This window comes from Sycon ciliatum, chromosome 5 (genome assembly GCF_964019385.1).
Source record: "Sycon ciliatum chromosome 5, ocSycCili1.1, whole genome shotgun sequence".
NCBI lineage: Eukaryota > Metazoa > Porifera > Calcarea > Leucosolenida > Sycettidae > Sycon > Sycon ciliatum.
In genome coordinates this window covers 14,736,770-14,757,997 of record NC_088647.1, presented here as the reverse complement: position 1 = coordinate 14,757,997, position 21,228 = coordinate 14,736,770, and the positions used below count along the sequence as shown (strand labels likewise).

At 48.9% G+C, this 21,228-nt stretch overlaps 2 protein-coding genes across 2 annotated transcripts; one reads left to right on the top strand and one right to left on the bottom strand.

Moving 5' to 3' along the window:
* Positions 1-22: 22 nt before the first annotated feature.
* On the top strand, positions 23-5,309 carry LOC135817752 (proteasome subunit alpha type-7-like). The gene is made up of 7 exons (XM_065330995.1): positions 23-195; positions 290-416; positions 1,892-2,016; positions 2,875-2,997; positions 3,569-3,688; positions 4,078-4,140; positions 4,932-5,309. Exons 1-7 carry the CDS (start codon positions 94-96, stop codon positions 5,025-5,027), a joined length of 756 nt encoding a protein of 251 aa, XP_065187067.1. The 5' UTR covers positions 23-93; the 3' UTR covers positions 5,028-5,309.
* Positions 5,310-5,803: 494 nt separating this feature from the next.
* Positions 5,804-20,963, bottom strand: LOC135817749 (splicing factor U2AF 50 kDa subunit-like). The gene is made up of 14 exons (XM_065330992.1): positions 20,646-20,963; positions 18,956-19,280; positions 18,362-18,403; positions 17,631-17,704; positions 16,698-16,852; positions 16,303-16,419; positions 15,616-15,672; positions 15,116-15,188; positions 14,414-14,532; positions 10,584-10,706; positions 10,117-10,197; positions 8,752-8,920; positions 7,328-7,431; positions 5,804-6,379 (listed from the first exon to the last, which is right to left on the bottom strand). Exons 1-14 carry the CDS (start codon positions 20,818-20,820, stop codon positions 6,242-6,244), a joined length of 1,752 nt encoding a protein of 583 aa, XP_065187064.1. The 5' UTR covers positions 20,821-20,963; the 3' UTR covers positions 5,804-6,241.
* Between the last annotated feature and the right edge of the window lie 265 nt (positions 20,964-21,228).

Below are 21,228 nucleotides of genomic sequence, written 5' to 3'. Positions count from 1 at the left end.
GGTTGCATGAAAAGCTGTTTGTGTCGACAACAAAATAATTCTCAATTCTCAAACCACTGTTCAAGTCTTTGAGGTTGCGGATAGAGAAACAAAATGAGTGGCAGATACGATCGGGCGCTGACCGTCTTTTCTCCTGATGGACATCTCTTTCAGGTCGAATATGCCCAGGAGGCGGTGAAGCGTGGATCAACAGCGGTAAGGAAACTTTATCCGAATTGAAGATAGCTGAGAAAGATTCGTCGAAGAATTTTGTCTTTCTATTATGAATTTCTGTTGACCCTTCTCTCAGGTGGGCGTCAGAGGAAACAATATAGTTGTCCTTGCCGTAGAGAGACGGTCTGTGGCCAAACTTCAAGATCCTCGGACCGTGAAGAAAATCTGGCCAGTGGACGAGCATGTTTGCATGGCATTTGCAGGTCAGTCGAAAACTCTTTAAATTGTGCCAAAGTTGTAATCAGTAAACTGGTGTGATCTTTTCCACCAGCAACCCCATATTTCCTGCATGAATATAACATTGCCTTTGAATGGGGGCAGAACTAACATTAGTTTGATTTTAACCCAGTACGCATTTTCAAAATTCTTTCAACACTCAGAATTCAGAGTATCCCATCAGTGGAAATCGAATGAATGTAATTGGCTGTTTCATGTAGCACGAATGTGCAGTAGTGTGGACAATGTTTCCAGCGGTACATTGTATTCATCAAGTGCATGTGCTGTCTGATGGTGAAAGTTGTACCCCAACGGCACATACATGTACATGTACTCAGTCTGCGGACAGAACTGTTTCGTCCTTTGTGGACCCGTCAGTGCATGTACATGTACATGTGGCATGTGTGATGGTTCATGCCACATACCGTAAAGTCGCGGATAAAAGCCGGGCTTATGAGCATGTAAGCCCATTGCCGAAGCAGCAGCCACACGCACCAGCCGTGCTTTCTGCATCAGGCTTTAATGCAAACCATGCTTATATGCACCACTGATATTTTTGCCGGGCTTGTATGCACATAGAAGCCAGGCTTCTACGCGCGACACGCGTAGATCTACCACAGACTACCAGTATGGCGGCAGTTTTACTATACACCGTACATAGCGCATGCACTCTTGACCTACCCGATCCGCGCTTGCATAGAAGCCAGGCTTCTACGCGCGACAGGCTTATATGCATTTGACCCGTTTGATTTTCAGGCCTCTATCCGCGATGTGCTTGTATGCAAACTCGGCTTTTATCCACGACTTTACAGTACGTTCGTGTGCATTGCGTACGTGTGCGCAAACAAAATTTCCCAGCCAAGTCAAAAGTGTGGTCGCTCGAACAAACCGAAGTAAGTACATGTACTGTAAAACACGTTATTTTTGGCGTAACTTTAATTTCGGTGATTTCGGTAGCGAAACCAGGCACCTAAATTTTAGATTACACCTAAGCGGCCGTCCAATGTTACCAATAATGTTAATTTTTTTTAAACGAAAAGTTTTCGTTTTGGGGGTGGGTGGGTTTGATGGAGTTTCGTTTTGAAAATAATTATTGAATACGAATGGAGAATGTCCAGTTACTTCTGGGTGTCGAAAAATGACATCAATATTTTATTGGAATTCGTTTTACCAGCAGAGAAGGTGGGTGGGTGGGTGGGGGCTGAAAAATACTAAAACAATTCGTTTAATAAAAACAATCTGTAACCCCGGACGTCCCCTAAATGGCTCTGGAGTATGTATTGTAGGTGAACAGAATGCTGGTCACCTTTAATTCTACATTACACCTGAAACCTGTGAGGTCCCTGGCACCGAAATTTTAATGCACCTAAAATTACATGTTTTACAGTATTGAATCCGTGTGGCCCCACCGCTTGGGTCTGGCATACTTCTATTCTCTGTGTACTTTCGTTCTTCCCCGTAGGTCTTTCCGCCGATGCCCGGTTCCTGATCAACTGGCTGCAACGGGAATGTCAGAGCTATCGGCTGACACTAGAGGACCCTGTCACAGTGGAGTACATTGCACGCAAGCTAGCCATTCTGAAACAGGTGAGCCCGCTCTCCGGTGCACTGTATTGACACGTGAGCAACTAAAGTTGCGCTCGGTGAAATCCGACCCCAGGGGCATATTTGGCACCCCCAGCTTGCACGGCCCTTGACGCCCTGGAAGTGGCACGAATGCGGCTGAACGTACACATGTACGAATACAATGATGTAATAGGAACTGTCCCGGGGCACCATCTTTGCAATTTGGGTCGGATTTCAGTGAACGCAACTCTCTATTCGCATGCTGGTAGTGTCACCTGTGCTGGTAGTGTCACCTGTGCTGAAATCTAACCCGGATATACCCACCGGTGTGCTACTCCACCTTGTGCACACAGACTTCCCATTCAAATCATCACCTGCTATTTTAAACTGGGAATTATTTCCCCTGCCTGTCATGTCTGAGATGATGAAGTGCACTTCTGGCCACTGCCTTCTGGCCGAGATTTAGTAGATCTACTTGTAGTTTATGTTGGTCCCTGCTTGTTTGTCTGTCCGTGTTGCATCACACGCTGAAGGGAAACCCCCTTTCCCATCAGTCTTACCAACTCCAGCAAGCATCTACTGTACTTTTTTCCTATTCCCGCGGAATTGAAAGCGTTTCATGAGTGTGGGAAGATGTAAAGTTTATCTTCAACTAGAGGAATGCTGCAGTGGAGGCGCACGCTTCTCAGTTTTAAAAAAGTCTGCTTTGTGACTCTGTACATGCACCAGTGTGATACTTGTCTCTCTCTCTCTCTCTCTCTCTCTCTCTCTCTCTCTCTCTCTCTCTCTCTCTCTCTCTCTCTCTCCCCTCCCCCTGTCTGTTTTCTGTGTAATGTTTTTTTCTAAGGAGCTTGTTTTCTTTGTTGTGTTCCCTTGCAGTCCTACACACAATATGCAGGCGCTCGGCCGTTTGGTTTGTCGACTCTTATCATGGGCTTCGACCAGGATGGTAGCCCGCATCTCTTCCAGACCGACCCAGCTGGCTCATACTATGAGTGGAAGGTGCGTTGCTTGTACATGCATGACAGTTTGCCTGCCCGTGTTTTCTGCTAGCATCGTGTGCGAGCTTAGCCTAGTCCCTTTGTGTGTCAGCTACCTGTGTGTGTGTGTGTGTGTGTGTGTGTGTGTGTGTGTGTGTGTGTGTGTGTGTCTGGCACTGTTTAGTATTTTCCTATCTTTTTGTTTGTTTTTGTACCAGTGGATTCTCTACTCTTGTATTAATTTCTCATCTGGTCTAATTGACCTGCTGTACTAATTCAAACGAGATAAATTTAGTCTGCTGCAGCAATCATCGACTTAAAAGTTTCTCTTATTGGCCACAGGCCATCGTGAGAATAAAAGATTTCAAAAGTAGCATCTTCTATCTCAAGGAATACGAGAAAGAAAGGTCTGACATCGTAGTCGGAAATAGCTGCATTTACTTTTCACTGATCAACTTGTCTGTATCTTGTGTCTGTGGTCACGCTTCACGATGCACACTGACTTGTGGAATGTACTGACCATGCCTGGCATGTATTGTTTCTGTTTGTCTCCGTCTTGTCTCTCCGTGTATCCTGTGTGTTGTGTGGTACAGGCAGCAGTTCTGGGCAGCAGCTCTAAGACCGTACAAGAGTACTTGGAGAAGCACTACACTGACGATGTTGCAGAGGACGACGAGGCAGTAGTTCGTCTGGCTGTCCGATCACTACTGGAGGTGAGGTTGTCTGTGACAGTGATTGCTAATGCAGAGTGGCTCACTTTCAACTGAATTTTCATTAGACCGTGACATGTGTTTCTTTGTTCTCGTCAGCTCCTGTCGACAAGACCAAACATGTAACATCATAAGATGTTCATGTGGAGTCGTAGACGGCGTCTTCTAGGCTTGTACGGGATTTAAATAGTTGCACTTGATATTGATAGGACAGTGCTGAAGCAGCTATCCGTTAGTTGTCTCTGCACCGAGTTTATGGTAGACCTCTTCACTTGTCATGGTGAGTAGGTTTGTTGATGTCTGCTCTAGTGTGCTATGCATTTGGACTTTCAGAGCTGGAGAACGCGTTTCATGTGTCATTGGGTGTTGCGTGTGCTTGCGTGTGCTTGCAGGTTGTACAATCGGGCAGTAAGAACGTAGAGCTTGCCATCATGAAACGTGGACAGTCAATGCAGGTACTGATACTAGTCCTGTATGCCTGCGCTCTTACTCATATCTCCTGTTCTCTTTATGGACCTTGTTGCTGACGCTGGGTGCTTTTGTCATCGGGCTTGGGGCAACTCCCCTGGTGTCACCCAGTAGCAAGTGTGACAGCCTCTGCCTGTGTGATGTGCAGTTGCGGCAAGTGAAACCCGGACCACTGTACAAAGCCTTGGGGTGCCGAAGCTCTCGCTCTCTCTCTCTCTCTCTCTCTCTCTCTCTCTCTCTCTCTCTCTCTCTCTCTCTCTCTCTCTCTCTCTCTCTCTCTCTCTCTCTCTCTCTCTCTCTCTCTCTCTCTCTCTCTCTCTCTCTACACATGTTCATGATGCCACTCAAATCTGTCTGTGGCTCTGAAGTACATGCATTGGCTCAGGCTTGGCCTGCGACACTTGTTCATGATGTGCATGCAAAGTTATACCATTGAAGCAGTCGGTACATGTACCTGACCTTCTTGAGAATGTCAGCGACAGGCAACCCCGCGTTTGGCATGGTCCATGAGCTCAAAGTCAACTCTTGCCAAGATGAAGTCCTCGTATTAACGCGTCACGTATTCATCCCATGATTTTGAAACTCCTTAAACAAGGCAACAGCAGCCTTGGAAATCACTGAGAATGCGAGTGCATACAACCTTGCTAGGCAGAATCCAATACCAGTGATGTGGGTTTACCGTAATCACTGAATAAGGCCCTTCCCGTGGTAACAAACGCCGTGCAGTGTTTGATTTCTGTAGCTCATTCTTTTCTGTGTCCTCCTCCCGTTGCTGCAGTACATGGCTGCTGACGAGATTGACCGCCACATCACCGAAATCGAAAAGGAGAAAGAGGCCGAGGCCGAAGCAAAGAAGAAGAAGCAAAAGAGATAGGTGCTGTTGGCCTTTCTCAAGTTTTACCTGTTGCCTGCATCCTGCTGTTGCTTTCAAGATTTTGCATCAATCACATTTTTTACGTTCAGCATACTATGTATTCTTCTCTCCTCACGTAAAAAGTTTTCCCTGGCATCTGTAAATATTTCTTTGTTCATATCTCTTACAGAACTGCATGCTTGTGTCGTAGGGGTGCCGTGTTTATGAGTTTTTACTAATTTTTGTAGGCACTCGTGTATATACGTACATGTCAAAATGATGAGGATATTTTGTTGTTGCTTATGCACAGAGTTGCTAATTCTTGGTGCGTGTGTGTTTGTGTGCGTGTGTGTGGGAGTAGGGGTTGAAGTTATTTTTTGGAGATTTATATGGCATGCATGCATGGCCGAAAGGTAGATTTCAACATCCATGTTGTGCACATACAGTTTCTAAGCCGATCGCTCGAGGGACCTTCCGAACACGGTCTTCGGGTACAGTTGGTCCATTTATACATGCAATGTCATTTGAAAAATATTAGATGTTCGCTATAGTAGTGGTCTTTACAATACTGTACCCTCACTCCACTAGACTCTGTAGTTTGTACCAAGCGTCCATAGTCCATTATGGACTCTTGTTTGTACTCGGTGACTGTGGGGCCGGGGGTCGGCAGTTCATTGCATGTAAAACTTAAAGTGGTGGCTCACACATGCATCACCACATTTGTTAGCACAGTAGACACTCCATGTTGTGTCTCCAACTCGGAGCAGGCAAGCACACAACACCGCTCGACCATAGACTCCATGGTGCTGGTCAGGCATGATTCATTTTCAAAAGACAGAGACAAAGCAAAGTTCTCAGCATTCGGTTTAGTACCGTGGCAGCATTCGAGCCAACATCATCTTCAAAGACATGGAATACAGAGATGTTTTACCAACTTGGCACGGCTCTAAAAGCACAGGCATACGGAATGTAGAGGCGCAGGACAGGAATCACCAGACAGGCACAACAAAGGTAAAAATCAGAAACCTAACCCTTTCTAAAAGCAAGAAAACGGGATTTTGTTGTTGACGATAAAAAATCTCTCGGAATTCTTTTTAGCACTCCGTCCGTGAACAGTGCTTGTCGCCATCGACAAAGCGTATCAGTAGAGGACAAGGAATGGGAAGCGAAACAATGGATGGTGTGTTCTCAGCAGCAAGCAGCCCGTTCAGTTGTTGCTGTTCTCCACTGGCACACTAGTTGGAAAAATCTTGTGCATGGAACTTGGCCGGGTTGAAGTAGGACGCCACGACCACGCGGCTAGCAAACTTGCGACCAGCAAGGGCCTGCATTGCTCGCGCAGACTCCATTGACGAGGAGTACTGTACGTAGATCTGTGACAAACAAGACAGAGCCAAAAAAAACATCGAATGTGAGCTGGTTCTCAAGCCACCAGTCTGCTTGCTGTACCCACACCCCTTTCCTTCTTTCTTCCTTCTTTCCCACCCTCTTTGCTGGTTATTACGTTAGTCAGGGTTGGCTCTCACCCTTCATCCAAGAGTACATAACCCCCAAGAGAGTGCAACTCCACTATGGGTACTGTCAAGAGTACATACCCCCCCCCCCCAAGAGTCCGCAACTCGACTATGGGTGCTGTCCCGGCAGAATTTCAAGTTGACGGCATTTTTATGATGCAAAGCGTATCCTGAACCTATGGTGGACAAAGCCCCATTCGATCCTGTACAAACTAGTTCAAGGAAACACGCGTGATGCGTTGACCCCGTACAAATATTGTAATTCGCTGGTGCAAGGAGCATTGCACCACAAAAATGACGTCAACTTGAAATTCTGTCGAGACAGCAGAGTAATGTTGTGCGGAAGTTGCACACTCTGGGGGGGGGGGTTATGTACTCTTGGTGCTGTCCCGACAGAATTTCAAGTTGACGCCATTTTTCTCGCATTTCCAGACATATCCGGGAGCTGTGGTGGACAAGACCCCATTTGATCACGTACAGAGTAGCGGAAGGAAACACGTGTGATACGCTGACACCCAGCACAAACATTGTTTAGCACTCGTGCAAGGAGCAGCGCATCATAAAGGTGATGTCAACTAGAAATTCTGTCGGGCCAGCACTGTATGCGGGAGTTGCACACTGTTTGGGACATGTACTCTTGCTTCATCTCAACTCAAATATTGGCAGTCATTCGACGTGCCAGGAAATGCGGTCTTACAAAACCTTTCTCTCACGACTTCTGCGACATCTGAGTAATCTCTGAGCAAATAGTAGCAGAGCAGGACAATACAGACATCCTGTAGAGCAGCACATGTACATAGTACATACCTTTCCCACACCAGCAACATCAACACCCTCTGCCGGCCGTGGTATCTGCAGACCTCTCACAATACCATACTTGCTGCACTCTTCACGCACGTCCTCGAGAATATCTGTACATATGCAGACACACGCACACACACGCACACACACACATGCGTGCGCAGCCACACGCACACCCACACACATACACACACACACACACACACACACAAACGAGTGTCTACTCCACTGCACACGCATATACACTTTTAAAGGCATGTATGTTCCAAGTGACAGATGTTTCCAAGTGCTGGGGCATGGCTTTGACCATACAGCTTGGATAAAAGAGGTGCAAGCCAGGGTCCACACCCGAAGAAATAGCCCAAACTTCACCGGTGTAGGGAAGCAGGCAGCTTTCCAACATGAGCACACCTATCAACGAACTCACACACTGACTCAAACATGCATGCAGAGACACATGCACGAACACATACATTGTACAGGGGACGGCGCCTTTTCATAATAAAACGGTTTTATACAGCCTATAATGCCTGGCATTGCACTTCTGGTCATTGCAGGACCATGCACATTTACCTCAGAAGAAAGACCATTGCAGTCTCAGTGGCTGCGTTCGATTATGCACTTGAATCGATTCATGAATCCATTCGCATGCATTCAAGTCGTTTGATTTTCATGTCATGAGCCCTGGAATCGATTCGGAATCCATTCACTCTATTCACATGGGTGATGTGAATAGTGCGAATCGATTCGTGAATCGATTCGCGTGCATAATCGAACGCACTCACTGTGAAAGTGTGTCCGAATCAAAAGGTCACGACAGAAAGTCAATTCGAGCTCGTTCCAATCTGTGTACACCGTTCCAAAAAGGAGCCCCCCCCCCCCCACACACACGCATGTACAATTGTCATGTACCGTATTTTCCACAGTATAAGCCGCACTTTGAACACTCAAAATTCACCCCAAAAAAGGGGGTGCAGCTTATACTCCTGTTAGGTACCTCCTCCCGTACCTTTTCTAGCTGGCCTGCATGCACTCGCGTACTCACCTTTTGTCTCCTTTTGTTCCGTTGGCCTGGGTAGCTACTTGCGCGCCCATAATTGCCATAGCTACCCAGGCCCTTTATCTTGCCGTTCAGACTTGATCTCTTTCTCTTTCTCACTCTTCAATGTAGTCGTTTCGTTCGTCTTGGTCTCTTGTCTCGTCGTCTATAATAAATGTCGTTCCCACTAACTTGTTCCCGTTGTCCGTTGCAATGTCTGGAGAATATGATGTCAGTCGTCCTTTTCGTACTCAACACTCCGATGATCAAATCAATGGTGATACATAGGGTAGATGTCTGTATTTCGTGGCAAAAAGGGGGCGGGGGGGTAATACTCCGCAACACACGGTACATCACAGCACTGGCACCATCATACTGCCTGCCTGCCTACCTTCGTATTCAGACGGGTCTAGAAGCTCGTCAGGCGTGACCATGTTCATGAGGCACAGCACTTCAGTGGCGGGACCGCTGGCGGAAGGAACCTCCAGGCCAGGAAGCTGCACCTGTGGCGGTGGTGCTGCTGGTTGAGCTGGCATCAAGGAGGTCAGACTCTGGGATGGCTGCACACGCAAAGCAAGGCACAGAGACGTACAAGCGCACAATGCGTATAAGTATGTTGTCATGCCAGGAGAGCACTCAAAAGAAAAAAAGGATCAAGGACACTCAGGGTGCACTCCGTGCACGGCACAGTACAGAGACTGTGCAACACAGAGACCAGTACTGTAGTGCATTTCAACTACAGTCACACCTTGCGTTTCCGGTCCTCTTTAATCCGGATCCCTCGCCAACCGGAAGAAAATAATTAATTGTTGGTTGCCGATTTACAGCACATGTACATGTCATGCATACATACAGTACGTGTGTTCGATTATCCGGTTCCCTCGCCTATCCGGATATTTTTTATGGAAAACGGATGTGTGTGGCTAAGCGAGGTCTTACTGTACTTCGAAGTACATGATTGTACATAAATACACAGTAGTTCGCAAATCCCAATAGCTAGTTGTTTGGGATTTTCTGTACGCCATTTGTCGCATCTTCGTTTCCTACTTCACACTCGCTAGGAACGAAATTGATATCATTCAGGCAGGGTTTAGGATTCTGAAAGACTTCGGGCGGTATAAAGCTTATGAACCAGGGTAATAGTATTTTAGGGATCTTAGATGCCTGCGTCGGGCAGAGCGTGTACATGTGCTGCACCACGGGAGTTCTTTTGAAGTCTAGGTGAGTTTGTGCACATTCAAGCCCTAGTTTGGGAGTACATGTACTTTAAAAGACGCCTGTAGAAACTCTTGTGCACGTTGATGCGTCCATGTATTAGAATTGCACCATTGTAAATCGACACGTTTCCACAGTTGATGAAATTTCACTGATTTCGTGCCTACAATATAGGCGGTGACCGCCAAACTAAATTCAAGTAAGCTGCTTGCCAAAATCTGTCACAAGATCCGAATAATGCAGGTTCGGGCCATGGCTACATCTCAGAACAAAAATAATCGATTTCTGCTTGGAAAACAACAAATGGCAAAACTTTGATGACAGCCAAAGATTGTGTTTTTTTTCAGACTGGCAAAGCATCCCAGTGCCCCCCTCCCCTCCCCCAACTGATGAAATCAGGTCCTCATGAAGTGGTCAGTGTATGATACCAACTACAGTGTGCCCATCAGAACATCTGAACACCAGAACATTGTACTGTTCCCGCAACACACAGACACACAAACATTACACTCCTCTATCACACAATTGTTTGGGTACGTACATTATTCTTTGCACCAAGCGCTGCACGCTGCACCACAAGCTTCTTGTCTCCCAGTTGCATGCCATTAAGACCAGCAATTGCCTGAAACAAAGCAGACAAGCAATAACAGACAAAGCTGAACATCACCAACACCAATGGTTAACGCTGTGAGGATTTTTTTCATCTTTCTCTTTTCTCTCTCTCTCTCTCTCTCTCTCTCTCTCTCTCTCTCTCTCTCTCTCTCTCTCTCTCTCTCTCTCTCTCTCTCTCTCTCTCTCTCTCTCTCTCTCTCTCTCTCTCTCTCTCTCTCTCTCTGTCTCCCTCCCTCTCTGTCTGTCTCTCACTGTCGCCATGACAGCAACCCACCCGAGGTGCACACTCTGGGTTTCATGTGCTCCAATGTACTCACATGCATTACCCACGTAATCCATATTTGGCAATGTGCAATGGGTCTATACAAATAAAAGCCATCGACACAAGCGGCCTACCTGATCGGTGATGGAGACGTTCAGATACTCGCAGAAGGCATAACCCTTGGACAGGCCTGTAGCAGAGTCCTTCACCAAGTTGAATGCCTTCAGCTCACCGAACGAGTTCAGAAGCTCTTTCACCTGGAGACAACAGACGCAACGTCATATTATAGGTATGTTGAAAATCTGGAAGTGCAGCTTTTTGAAGAAACAACAAGTGCTCCTACACAAAAACTCTATCACACTCATTAACCCCATTGAGTTCTGGCTCTGTGAATGCGCTGTACACAGCTACAGCCTGGACATGTACTAAATATCGAGCACACATCTATACAGAAGAGCCAGCAGCAGATATCTCGACACAGCCGGCATGACAGCAAGCGGAACGAGACAGAGAAGCTGGCCAGGGGAAGAGCAGAAAGAGACCCAGGGAAACAGCACAGTATCGCACACGGAGCAAGGCCCAGCGCAGCGCAGTCACGACCCGGGGAAACAGCACAGTATCGCACACGGAGCAAAGCCCAGCGCAGCGCAGTGCAGTCACGACCCGGGGAAGCAGCACAGTATCGCACACGGAGCAAGGCCCAGCGCAGCGCAGTGCAGTCACGACCCCGGGGAGACAGCACAGTATCGCACACGGAGCAAGGCCCAGCGCAGCGCAGTGCAGTCACGACCCGGGGAAACAGCACAGTATCGCACACGGAGCAAAGCCCAGCACAGCGCAGTGCAGTCACGACCCGGGGAAACAGCACAGTATTGCACACGGAGCAAGGCCCAGCGCAGCACAGTGCAGTCACGACCCGGGGAGACAGCACAGTATCGCACACGGAGCAAAGCCCAGCGCAGCGCAGTCACGACCCGGGGAAACAGCACAGTATCGCACACGGAGCAAGGCCCAGCGCAGCGCAGTGCAGTCACGACCCGGGGAGACAGCACAGTATCGCACACGGAGCAAGGCCCAGCGCAGCGCAGTGCAGTCACGACCCGGGGAAACAGCACAGTATCGCACACGGAGCAAAGCCCAGCGCAGCGCAGTGCAGTCACGACCCGGGGAAACAGCACAGTATCGCACACGGAGCAAAGCCCAGCCCAGCGCAGTGCAGTCACGACCCGGGGAAACAGCACAGTATCGCACACGGAGCAAAGACCAGCGCAGCGCAGTCACGACCCGGGGAAACAGCACAGTATCGCACACGGAGCAAAGCCCAGCGCAGTCAAGTGACTTACTGTCCCAGGGTATAAGATTTGACCCGGACAGCAGGAGAAGTAGCGCTTACGCAGCGCACACACACACACTTGCGCGAACTGTCGACAACAGCACCGCACCAGGTCCGCGGACGCCGGCACAACACAAGCCCCTTTCGCCATTGCCCGTCACCGGCCGGCAGTGTGCAAAACACAGACGTTTCTCTACAGCAAGCAGCACATCGCTGGTGTTGTGGCATAGCACCCTGGCACGATGTGTACTGCTGTCTAATAGCTAACCAGCAACCAGCACATAAACAACCAGAACAACACATGTTTGCCACACAGGTTCCATGCGCACGAGCACCGCACCGCAGCTCAACGAAATCCTGCCTCGCGAGTCAGCCAGCGCCAGTTGCCTCGCTACACGCCTAGCCGCATACAACGATGACAGCATATCGCAAGGCAGATGACATACTGTAAGGAACGCAGTGTTCCTGACTGCAAGCAGAGGCCGGTTGGTAGGGCCCTAGTTTAGTGCCAATACTGTATTCACGCGCATAAAAGGGTATCCGGAACATTTGTTTCCTGGCGAAAGGAAGAAAAAACCCGCATATTTATCGCATACAAGGGCATGCACTTGTATGTGGCCGAATACGGTATGAGCAAGAGTTGTGGACTCTTGACGTGAGCCGTATGGGATCGCGTTCATATGAACTGTACGGGGGTCATGCTCCAGTTCAGACCCTGGTCCCGTAGGCACTAGACTGTGCATCGGCACAGGGCGCTGGCTTAACCAAGAGGTCGGATTTCATTGAGCATCACTGTGTATTCAGTCCTACACAATAGCCCAATCAGAGAAACCCTGACAGGATTCTAAAACAATCTGTGCAATCCTCGTACTCATAAACACCCAATCAAACGTCGCCACCTGCCGTCAGCATTACAAATTAATTTCACGAAGACGAAAACAAACGGTAGTGCCACCGATACCCAGGCTGAGCTCTGTGAAAGGGGGATACGGTCGAGGAGTACTACGCTGTGAGCCAGCCCTGCCAAGAACATCTGCAGCACACTCACAAAGCACAACGTCAATAGCTGTATGCAAGGACGAGAGCAGATGATACTACCCAGTACCACAATGCTAAAGGATCCACGTGAAACCTGTTGTGTGCCTGCTGCGATAGAAACAACAGAGGTGCATGTCTCTTGGAAATGTCTGTGAAAACAAACGTAAAATGCACCCGGGGATAAATGTCTGGCCAGGAGTCGTATGAACCTGCAAAACGAAGATGATGACAGTTGGAAAAGGGATTTTCCAGATGATGAGTGTTCTGCGCGACCTGTAAAATGCCTGCAAAGCAAAAGGCAATTCTCAGCCTCACATAAATCCCTGCGGAAGAGAGGTTGAAGTACACGCCACCTTGTATCTCAAACACTGATGATGCTAATCAGCCTTGCTGGTGCTGCAGTCACTGCTGGACCTGTAAAATGCCTGCAAAGCAAAAGGCAATTCTCAGCCTCACATAAATCCCTGCGGAAGAGAAGTTGAAGAACACGCCACCTTGTATCTCAAACACTGGTGACGCCAGCCAGCCTTGCTGGTGCTGCAGTCGCTGCCGGACCTGTAAAATGCCTGCAAAACACACGGCAATTCTCTCACGATCACACTGACAGAATCCTGTGAAAAGCCCACTCCGCTTGGGGCAATGGGACCATGATGAGTCTAGCACAATGAGCCTGTAGTTTCCTTCGCAATCAACTCATCCTTTGAAATGTGCCGCTGCAAAGAGCACTGAGGAAACCTTGAGTAAGTGCTTGCCGCTCAACCTGTGGAATGCCTGTAAAGAAAACAGCTTGCTTCTGAAATTGACAACTGCTAGACCCACTGTAGATAGTGTAGCAGTAACCGATGGCCTGTGGAAGAATGGCAAAAAGCTGTCGTTTGAACAAACCCTGTGACATGAGCAGACATCTTAGATATGGCTGCTCCTGGAGAAGAGCTATGTTTTGAAGTAGAAAGGAAGACGCCTGTAGAGTGAGGGAAACGGTGAGAATATCCGATACCCATGAATAGACCTTGACATCACCACCGTGCTGGCAATACTTTGAATCTGAAAACAACCTGTGAACCATAGCAGCAGCTGGGCAGCTAGGCTGTAAAGAAAAGATACAAGATAGAACTGATTCCACGGCGTGGAGATGTTGCCCGGTGTTGACAACTCCACAGGGGCCCGCCCGTGTGGCCAGCACGAGGTAGGTAGATTGACGGCACGTGTAGACATGACAGAAGTCAGGTCTCGCAATGGCTCGTCTCGCCGACAGCATGGAGCACACGGCACAAGAGAACAGAACAGAGACTGAGTCGAGGAGCAGCGATGCTACACAAACTTACAATACAGCATACGGTACAAAGCAGCAGACGCAACAAGCCAACCTCCACTAATGTTTATCTGCAGCTTCCCTTCTCCTCAGCCTGACTTCACTGCAGTTTCACACTTACCTCGCATAGAAACTCCAACAAACCCACAAAATGACTACAATGCAGCATTACAGAAGCAGGGACGTTGAACATACGCGTGTCTGTGTGCTTGGCAAGCGCGGCCGCTTCACAGGCTCAGAGTGAAAACCAGGCACACACGCACACACACACACACACTGACCTGGTTGTCGGTGAGGTAGTTGGGGAGGCCTCCGATGAACACCTTGTGTGGCGAGTCTGGGACAACAGTGGACACTACACCTGGCACGTGAGTGGGAGCAGCTGCTGGCGTTGCTGCCGCTGAGAAGAAGAAAATAGAGATGGTCAGGAGAGGCAATGTTAAAACTAGGGTTGAAATGCATAATACTGACTATTCGAACATCCAATCTTTTACATGTAGCCCCTCACAGAATGAACATTCGGGATGTGACGAATATTCAAACAGAAGAAAGGATCGGTTCGGCGCTGACTAGGAAAAACGGCCCGCTGTTCACACGGCACATACGTGCTATCCCGGTGACGTCATCCACTGCAAGACTCTTAAGAATCGAAGATGCAAGTTGCAATCAGCTCAAAGCAAGCTCCTTTTGGTTTCTGGTTCATAAGCCAAGCTCTCAACTTCTGCGATCAGCCAGTTGCGACAGTTGCGTGAGCTGCGCGATGCATGTGATTTGGGGATTTCCCGGTTTCGCGGCCGTCGCATCACGCCGCAAAAATGCCTCTGTGAATCCCGCTATAGTGCGATGTTGGCGTTAAGTACATGTACACAACAAAGATATTTTGGTGTTAAGTACATGTATGCACGGATGTGAGTAGAACGCGAACAGCAGCAGCAGCAAGACATCAACACAACACAGCAACGACTTGGTTGGGACATGCTCACCGAAGGTCTGTCCTGCCGGTGTGCCAGGCATGGGCTGATAGTCCTTGGGGCGGCGGATCTTGAAAGACTGGCCCTGCACACATGAACACACATGAACACACACACACACACAGACAAACAAGCTCGAACGAAACCAAAGTGCAAATCACCAATTGAAAGACTGGCCCTGCGCAGATGAACACATATACAAACAAACAAGCTCAAAGGAAACCAAAAGTGCAAATCAAGTCACCAAGTGGCTTTTTTCTAGTGCAAGGACAAGATTATTGAAGCACCACTTCACTCAAGATTATCGGGATATTAAATCGATTCTCAATGAAATTATATCACTTCGATAACTGCCAGGCAAAAGACAAACAAAGTTGAGCATCACGCTACAAACCGGAAGGGCACGTTTACTAGACACAGCAGTGAACATGGCCAGCATAGCACAACAGAATGCAGAGTCACCATCAACAAGGTCTCAGCTAGCTATCTGTAATAACACTAACAACACCTACCTGGAAAATGATGCCATCAAACGCCATGGCGCTGGTGCATTCCTCAATCGACCGGAACTACGCAAACAAGCAGAGAATGCAATCGTTAACACATCACAGCCCAGGTACAGTGAAACCTGTGTTTGACCCTGTACCAAGCGGAATCCTGTATTGACCGGACAAATAGTCATGCACTAAAGTACCGTGAATCGACGGTGCATCCCCGGATCAAGCGGAATCCTGTCATATCAGGAAGGTTTCCGCTGCAGCAACTGCGTCCTGTTAATAGGGCAGGTTTTACTGTAGTTGAGTGTTGGGCGAGGAAAGCTCAACCTGATGAACACGGCAAGGCTGTGCTCACTGCGCACAACATGTCTCACAGTGCCAGGGTGTTGCAGTGCCAGGGTGTTGCAGTGCCAGGGTGTTGCAGTGCCAGGATGTTGCAGTGCCGGGGTCTTGCAGTGCCGGGGTCTTGCAGTGCCAGGGTCTCACCGTGCCAGGGTCTTGCAGTGCCAGGGCAGCTGTAATATTTAGGAGGTTGGAGTCCACGTGCCAACACTATAGAATGAATTCCACGTGAAAAACGAAACCCAGTTCACAGTGCCTAACGGCTTCACGTCACAATACTGTCTAACCATGCGATACATCCAGCCACCGATCGAGTTCACACGCACTTTTCTGTCGCCTGATAAAAGGACATGGGCCTACCTCAATGAAAGCGAAGTTTTTATCCAAATTAATCTGGGCGGCTAGGACGGGATGACCAGGAGCAGTAAAGAGCTGCGCCTCCTTCATCTTCGTATTGAAGAAGTTGACCATGATTTCCTGTACAGGAAGAAGAGAGGAGAAAGAAAGCAGGTCAGTAAAAACTGTACTTCAGACGAATAAGGATGCAGTGATCCAGCAGGGTATTTTTTGCCAGTAAAGCAAGTGCAGTGTGTGTGTGTGTGTGTGTGTGAGGAGGGGGGGGAAGAGAGGGTGAACAGTCATACGCGCACCGTACATGATGTGGGGACGCGTGGTTGGGTGCCAGGGATGCCGAAGAATATGCGGCTGATTTATGAGCAGAAAGCATGCACATCAAGATTTGTTTTTAAACATACCTCGGTAATGCCGAATGGAATATTTCCGACATAAAGGCGCCGGGCCTGGCGTGTTAACTGAGTGGTGCCCGAAGCGGCTGACGGTACCGGTGCAGGGGCTATGGAAGAACCCAGCTCCGGTGGTGGCAAGCCAACATTCGGAATCTGTCCAGACGCTAAAATGAACACAAAGCGAGAAGCAGCAGAGAGTGTTAGAGTGCACTATTGGCGCAGGACCATCGGCGCAACCAAGAAGAGCAACAGTTTCAAAAACCACGGTATCAAGTGCCGGTAAACAGCTGTATCACTGCACCCAAGGCCAATGGCACGGCGTCAGACACAGCTCCTCTAAATTACAGGGATGCCATGTGAGTTGCGTTAGGAAGGCCGTAACTAAGACTATAGTGATAGAAGGACAACAGGTACTTGTGGATACCACTTTGAACACATTCAACATATCCTAGATGCAACACACATCGCTGAACCAGTCTTGCAATCCGCCTGCGTGCTAAGCAGTAACATGTTAACACGACCATGTTTGTACAGAGACCGAGCACGTCCACTGCTCGTACTACAGTGCTGGCTACTGACATTCCGACCGCTGCTGCCTTTCCTGTGCATGCGTCAAGCAGCTCCTGATACCTCCATGCAGAAGTGCGACCCCGGTTGACGTCACGCTAGCACCATGCAACTCGCAGTGCACTTCTCAAGTGAGTGACCTGATGTCAATGGCCAACACTGTAAGAAGGACCTGCTTTCTGCTATCGAATGGGCTAAAAGCGTAATGGCTTTGTTGAATGACCATCCGGAACTCAGTGCCCTTCTTGATAGCACTTAGCACGCACAGGCACAAGCAATATCTTCTCTCCTATGCCAACAATTGCCGGCAGCCTGGAGTTTGGCGTGGCCACACGAATGTGCATCGCAACGCTCATGGACACGAGCTACACATACCTTGCATCGCCTTGTACTGCAGCGGCTGGATGTGTTCAAACCCTTGCGGTGCTATATCCCAGCCAGATTTGAATCTGCAGCACAACGAAGCCAAGACATGAAACCACAAATACAGCCATAAGTGTTGCACACATGAACGCTGACAACCACCTGGATAATGCCCATCAACGAACGTACAGCCAGGAGGTGGCTGTATACTATTCGGGCTTGTCACCGTTGCATGAATGTTTGCTCTCCTTCTCCTAAAGCGGGATTCAGAGAAGCTTTTTTGCGATGCGACACGCGATGCAACGCGATCTGCGATGTACGCGTGCGATGCGAAATCGGGAAATACCATTCACAGAAGAAGTCAGCGATGCGACAAAGTCTTGCTGATTTGGGTACGTCACCATGGCATTCGCGCGGTTTGGTACAACTTGTACAAATTTATAGGCAACTCTTGAACCTTTGTACAACTTTGCTGTAGAAAAGGCCAACATCGTACGCCAAATCGCTTGTCGCATCGCAAAAGTTGAGCCAAGCTCAACTTCCGCGATGGCCCTGTTGCGGCAGTTGCGTGGGGTCCGCGATGGTTGCGATTTGGGAATTTCCCGGTTTCGCGGCTGTCGCATCGCGTGTCGCATCGCAAAAAAGCTTCTGTGAATCCCGCTTTAGTTTGAAACTTTTGATACGCATCAACTGCTAGTGGACACTATAGCGTTACCGTAACAAAAATTAGTACATGCACTAACCTTCTGCCCGCTCCTCTGTCACGGTCCCTGGAGCGCGATCGCCTGGATAAGGTGGCAGCAACAACACCGAAAGCACAACGCATCACCAATGAACTGTCAGAACAGCGCAGTCAGCTTTCCAATACGATAGATCTCATTGACAAAGAAACGGTCTTGTCGGTTCCCTGAAATGTGCATTTACATACAGTCGGTTTGACAGGCATCATACATAAAAGCAGTGTCTACATCCACGTGGGCTAATCTGTCATGCTTCTTCATGAGTCCTGCATACAAGACCACAGGATTTACCGTGTTCACTTTTGATTAGAAGCACTCGCAAACGAAAGGCCCCCTGAAAAGACCACTAGATTATGCCCCTATTCCCATAGCTCGACAGTGGTAGTGGTAGCCCGCATGACATCATGACTGGACTACTCTCTACAGATATGAAGGAACACTGAAGAGATGGAAGACCCCGGAAGGAACACTGAAGAGATAGAAGAGCCCGGCTTCAACTAGAGTGAGTGCGGGACTTCCAGACAAAGAACCCACACTTGACATGCCACTAATCCAAAACCGAGGACACAACTTCGAGCGTGACGAAGAGAAACTCACCGCCTGTCATCTGGAGATCGATCGCGGTGTCGCCGAGAGTCCCTGCCTCTATCACGATCCCTATCGCGGTCTCTGTCGCGGTCTCTGTCGCGGCCACGGTCCCTGTCGCGATCTCTGTCGCGATCTCGATCTCTTCTGCCGCCTCGGTCTCTATCGCGATCCTCCCGGTCTCGCGAGCGAGAGCGACGGTGTCGTTCCTTGTGCTCATAGTCACGGTCGTCTCTGTCGTGCCTCTCATCACTGGGATGATGTTCTCGGTCGCCACCGCCAACACCGCCGTCATAACCCTGACCATACTCTTGTTGTGGGGCGCCATTGCCGGGTTCTGTCGTGCACACGCATCACAGATACAGACAAACACATACGCGCATGCACAAACAAACAACAAACACACACACATGCATTACAGCATACATGACTCTAAATATTATCACAGCATTGCATACAGGTACACATCTACCAGCAGAACCCCCGAGGCAGTTAACTCCTTCACTTTTTGACCGCCCCCTTTCAGAAAGAATGCGCCGCCTTTTTATATGCATGAAAAGTACACATCGTGTAGTAGCACAGCATACAACGGAGGCACAAAATGGGTAAAAATCACACAAATTTGGGTCCGATGACCCCCTCCCCCCCCCCCCCTTCACATTTGTTCTGGCTAAAACCCTGTAGACATACGTACGTGTACGCAAAAGGTATAACTAAACACATCACCCGGGACCTCTGACAGTGTACCTCCAATGATACTTCTTTAGAAAAGAGCAGACATCACCCAGACAGGCATTGCCAAGCGAGTCTTTTCTTCATTTTTCTATTCACGGATTTGCAGGCATACAGCGAGCCAGTACGCTAAACACTAGTAGTGAATAAGTAAAACATTCCTTGGAGACAAAAAAATGCTAGAACGCTTAGGAAGAGGACAAACTTCAGGCTCTTCACCGGCAACATTATTGAAAGTTCCCACTAGTGTATTATCATGCCCTCTCATCAGCTAGCTGCTTCGACTTTGTTATAGGTATAAACGTGTGTGTGTACGTACCTGGTATGTGTGTGTCTGTTCGATGCGTGCTTGTGTGTGTGGGCGCGTGCGGGTGTATGACTGGATGCCGTCAATCCCTTTTCTGTACCTTGTCCTCATCCACTTATTGCAGTGCGGTGAACCCATAAGTCAGATCATTTCCAACTCCACCCAGACTTGGGGGATTTCAGGGAGTGTCGGCGGTTGGGAGGTTCAATAGCCAATAAAGTCATCTTTCCAAGGTTCCATTCGAATCACTCTCCCCCTTCCGGGGAGATGCACACGTGACCAGTATTGGCAGTGAGCAAGTACATGTACAAGTACACATGTGTGTGTATGTGCGTGTGTATGTGTGTGGTGTGTATGTGTGTGTGTTTGTTTGTTTGTTTGTTTGTGTGTGTGTGTGTGTGTGTGTGTGTGTGTGTGTGTGTGTGTGTGTGTGTGTGTGTGTGTGTGTGTGTGTGTGTGTGTGTGTGTGTGTGTGTGTGTGTGTGTGTGTGTGTGTGTGTGTGTGTGTGTGTGTGTGTGTGTGTGTGTGTGTGTGTGTGTGTGTGTGTGTGTGTGTGTGTGTGTGTGTGTGTGTGTGTGTGTGTGTGTGTGTGTGTGCGTGTGTGGTGGTGGTGTGTGTGTGTATTTGCGAGCGTCCACCCACAACAAAATACCGAGACATACCTGTAGTCATAGGCCCGGGCCCAGGCATCGGCATTGGCATCGACATATTACCGGGCATTCCCATGGGCACTGGACCAGGTACAGGAGGCATACCTGGTGGGGGCTGCTGCCCCATCATCATCGGAGGCGGCGGAAAAGCCCCCGGTGGCTGGGGTTGCGGAGGCTGCTGATACATAGCTGACTGTTAGACAGTTGTAAGCAAGTCAAGTCTATAAAGAACTAGTTGAACCGCATCAGGTGGCTTTTCACTCCATGGGGGATCCAGACCTTCCTACAATCACTTCTTTACCGAAAATACAGCCAGCTGTATTTTTATAGAAATAAAAATAACAGCGCTATAAAATTCGGGCCTGCTATTTTCATATCGATTTTTGCACTGGCCAAGCGGGCCAAATACCTGCAGATCCGCAAACCAGCGAGCTTGACCTCGACGCACGCGCAAAGCGTGCGTGCGCACACGCACGGCGCAGAGCTAGACGCTCGGCACGTAGATCTACGTACGTCGCGTCGGCGGATCAGCGCGGTATGGCACAGACCTAAAAAGGGGAAACACCGCCTTCTGGCCGCGAGCGAGCACATAATT

What these genes read in the sequence shown, in the direction of transcription:
- LOC135817752 (XM_065330995.1), top strand. Translation starts at nt 94, where the DNA reads ATGAGTGGCAGATACGATCGGGCGCTGACCGTCTTTTCTCCTGATGGA. An exon ending in TGTTTGCATGGCATTTGCAG is followed by an intron (nt 417 to 1,891) that starts GTCAGTCGAAAA and finishes TCTTCCCCGTAG; the next exon opens with GTCTTTCCGCCGATGCCCGG. An exon ending in AACGTGGACAGTCAATGCAG is followed by an intron (nt 4,141 to 4,931) that starts GTACTGATACTA and finishes CCGTTGCTGCAG; the next exon opens with TACATGGCTGCTGACGAGAT.
- LOC135817749 (XM_065330992.1), bottom strand. Translation starts at nt 20,820, where the DNA reads ATGTATCAGCAGCCTCCGCAACCCCAGCCACCGGGGGCTTTTCCGCCG. An exon ending in TTGATGGCATCATTTTCCAG is followed by an intron (nt 15,189 to 15,615) that starts GTAGGTGTTGTT and finishes TCATGTGTGCAG; the next exon opens with GGCCAGTCTTTCAAGATCCG. An exon ending in ACCGGCAGGACAGACCTTCG is followed by an intron (nt 14,533 to 15,115) that starts GTGAGCATGTCC and finishes TCTTCTTCTCAG; the next exon opens with CGGCAGCAACGCCAGCAGCT.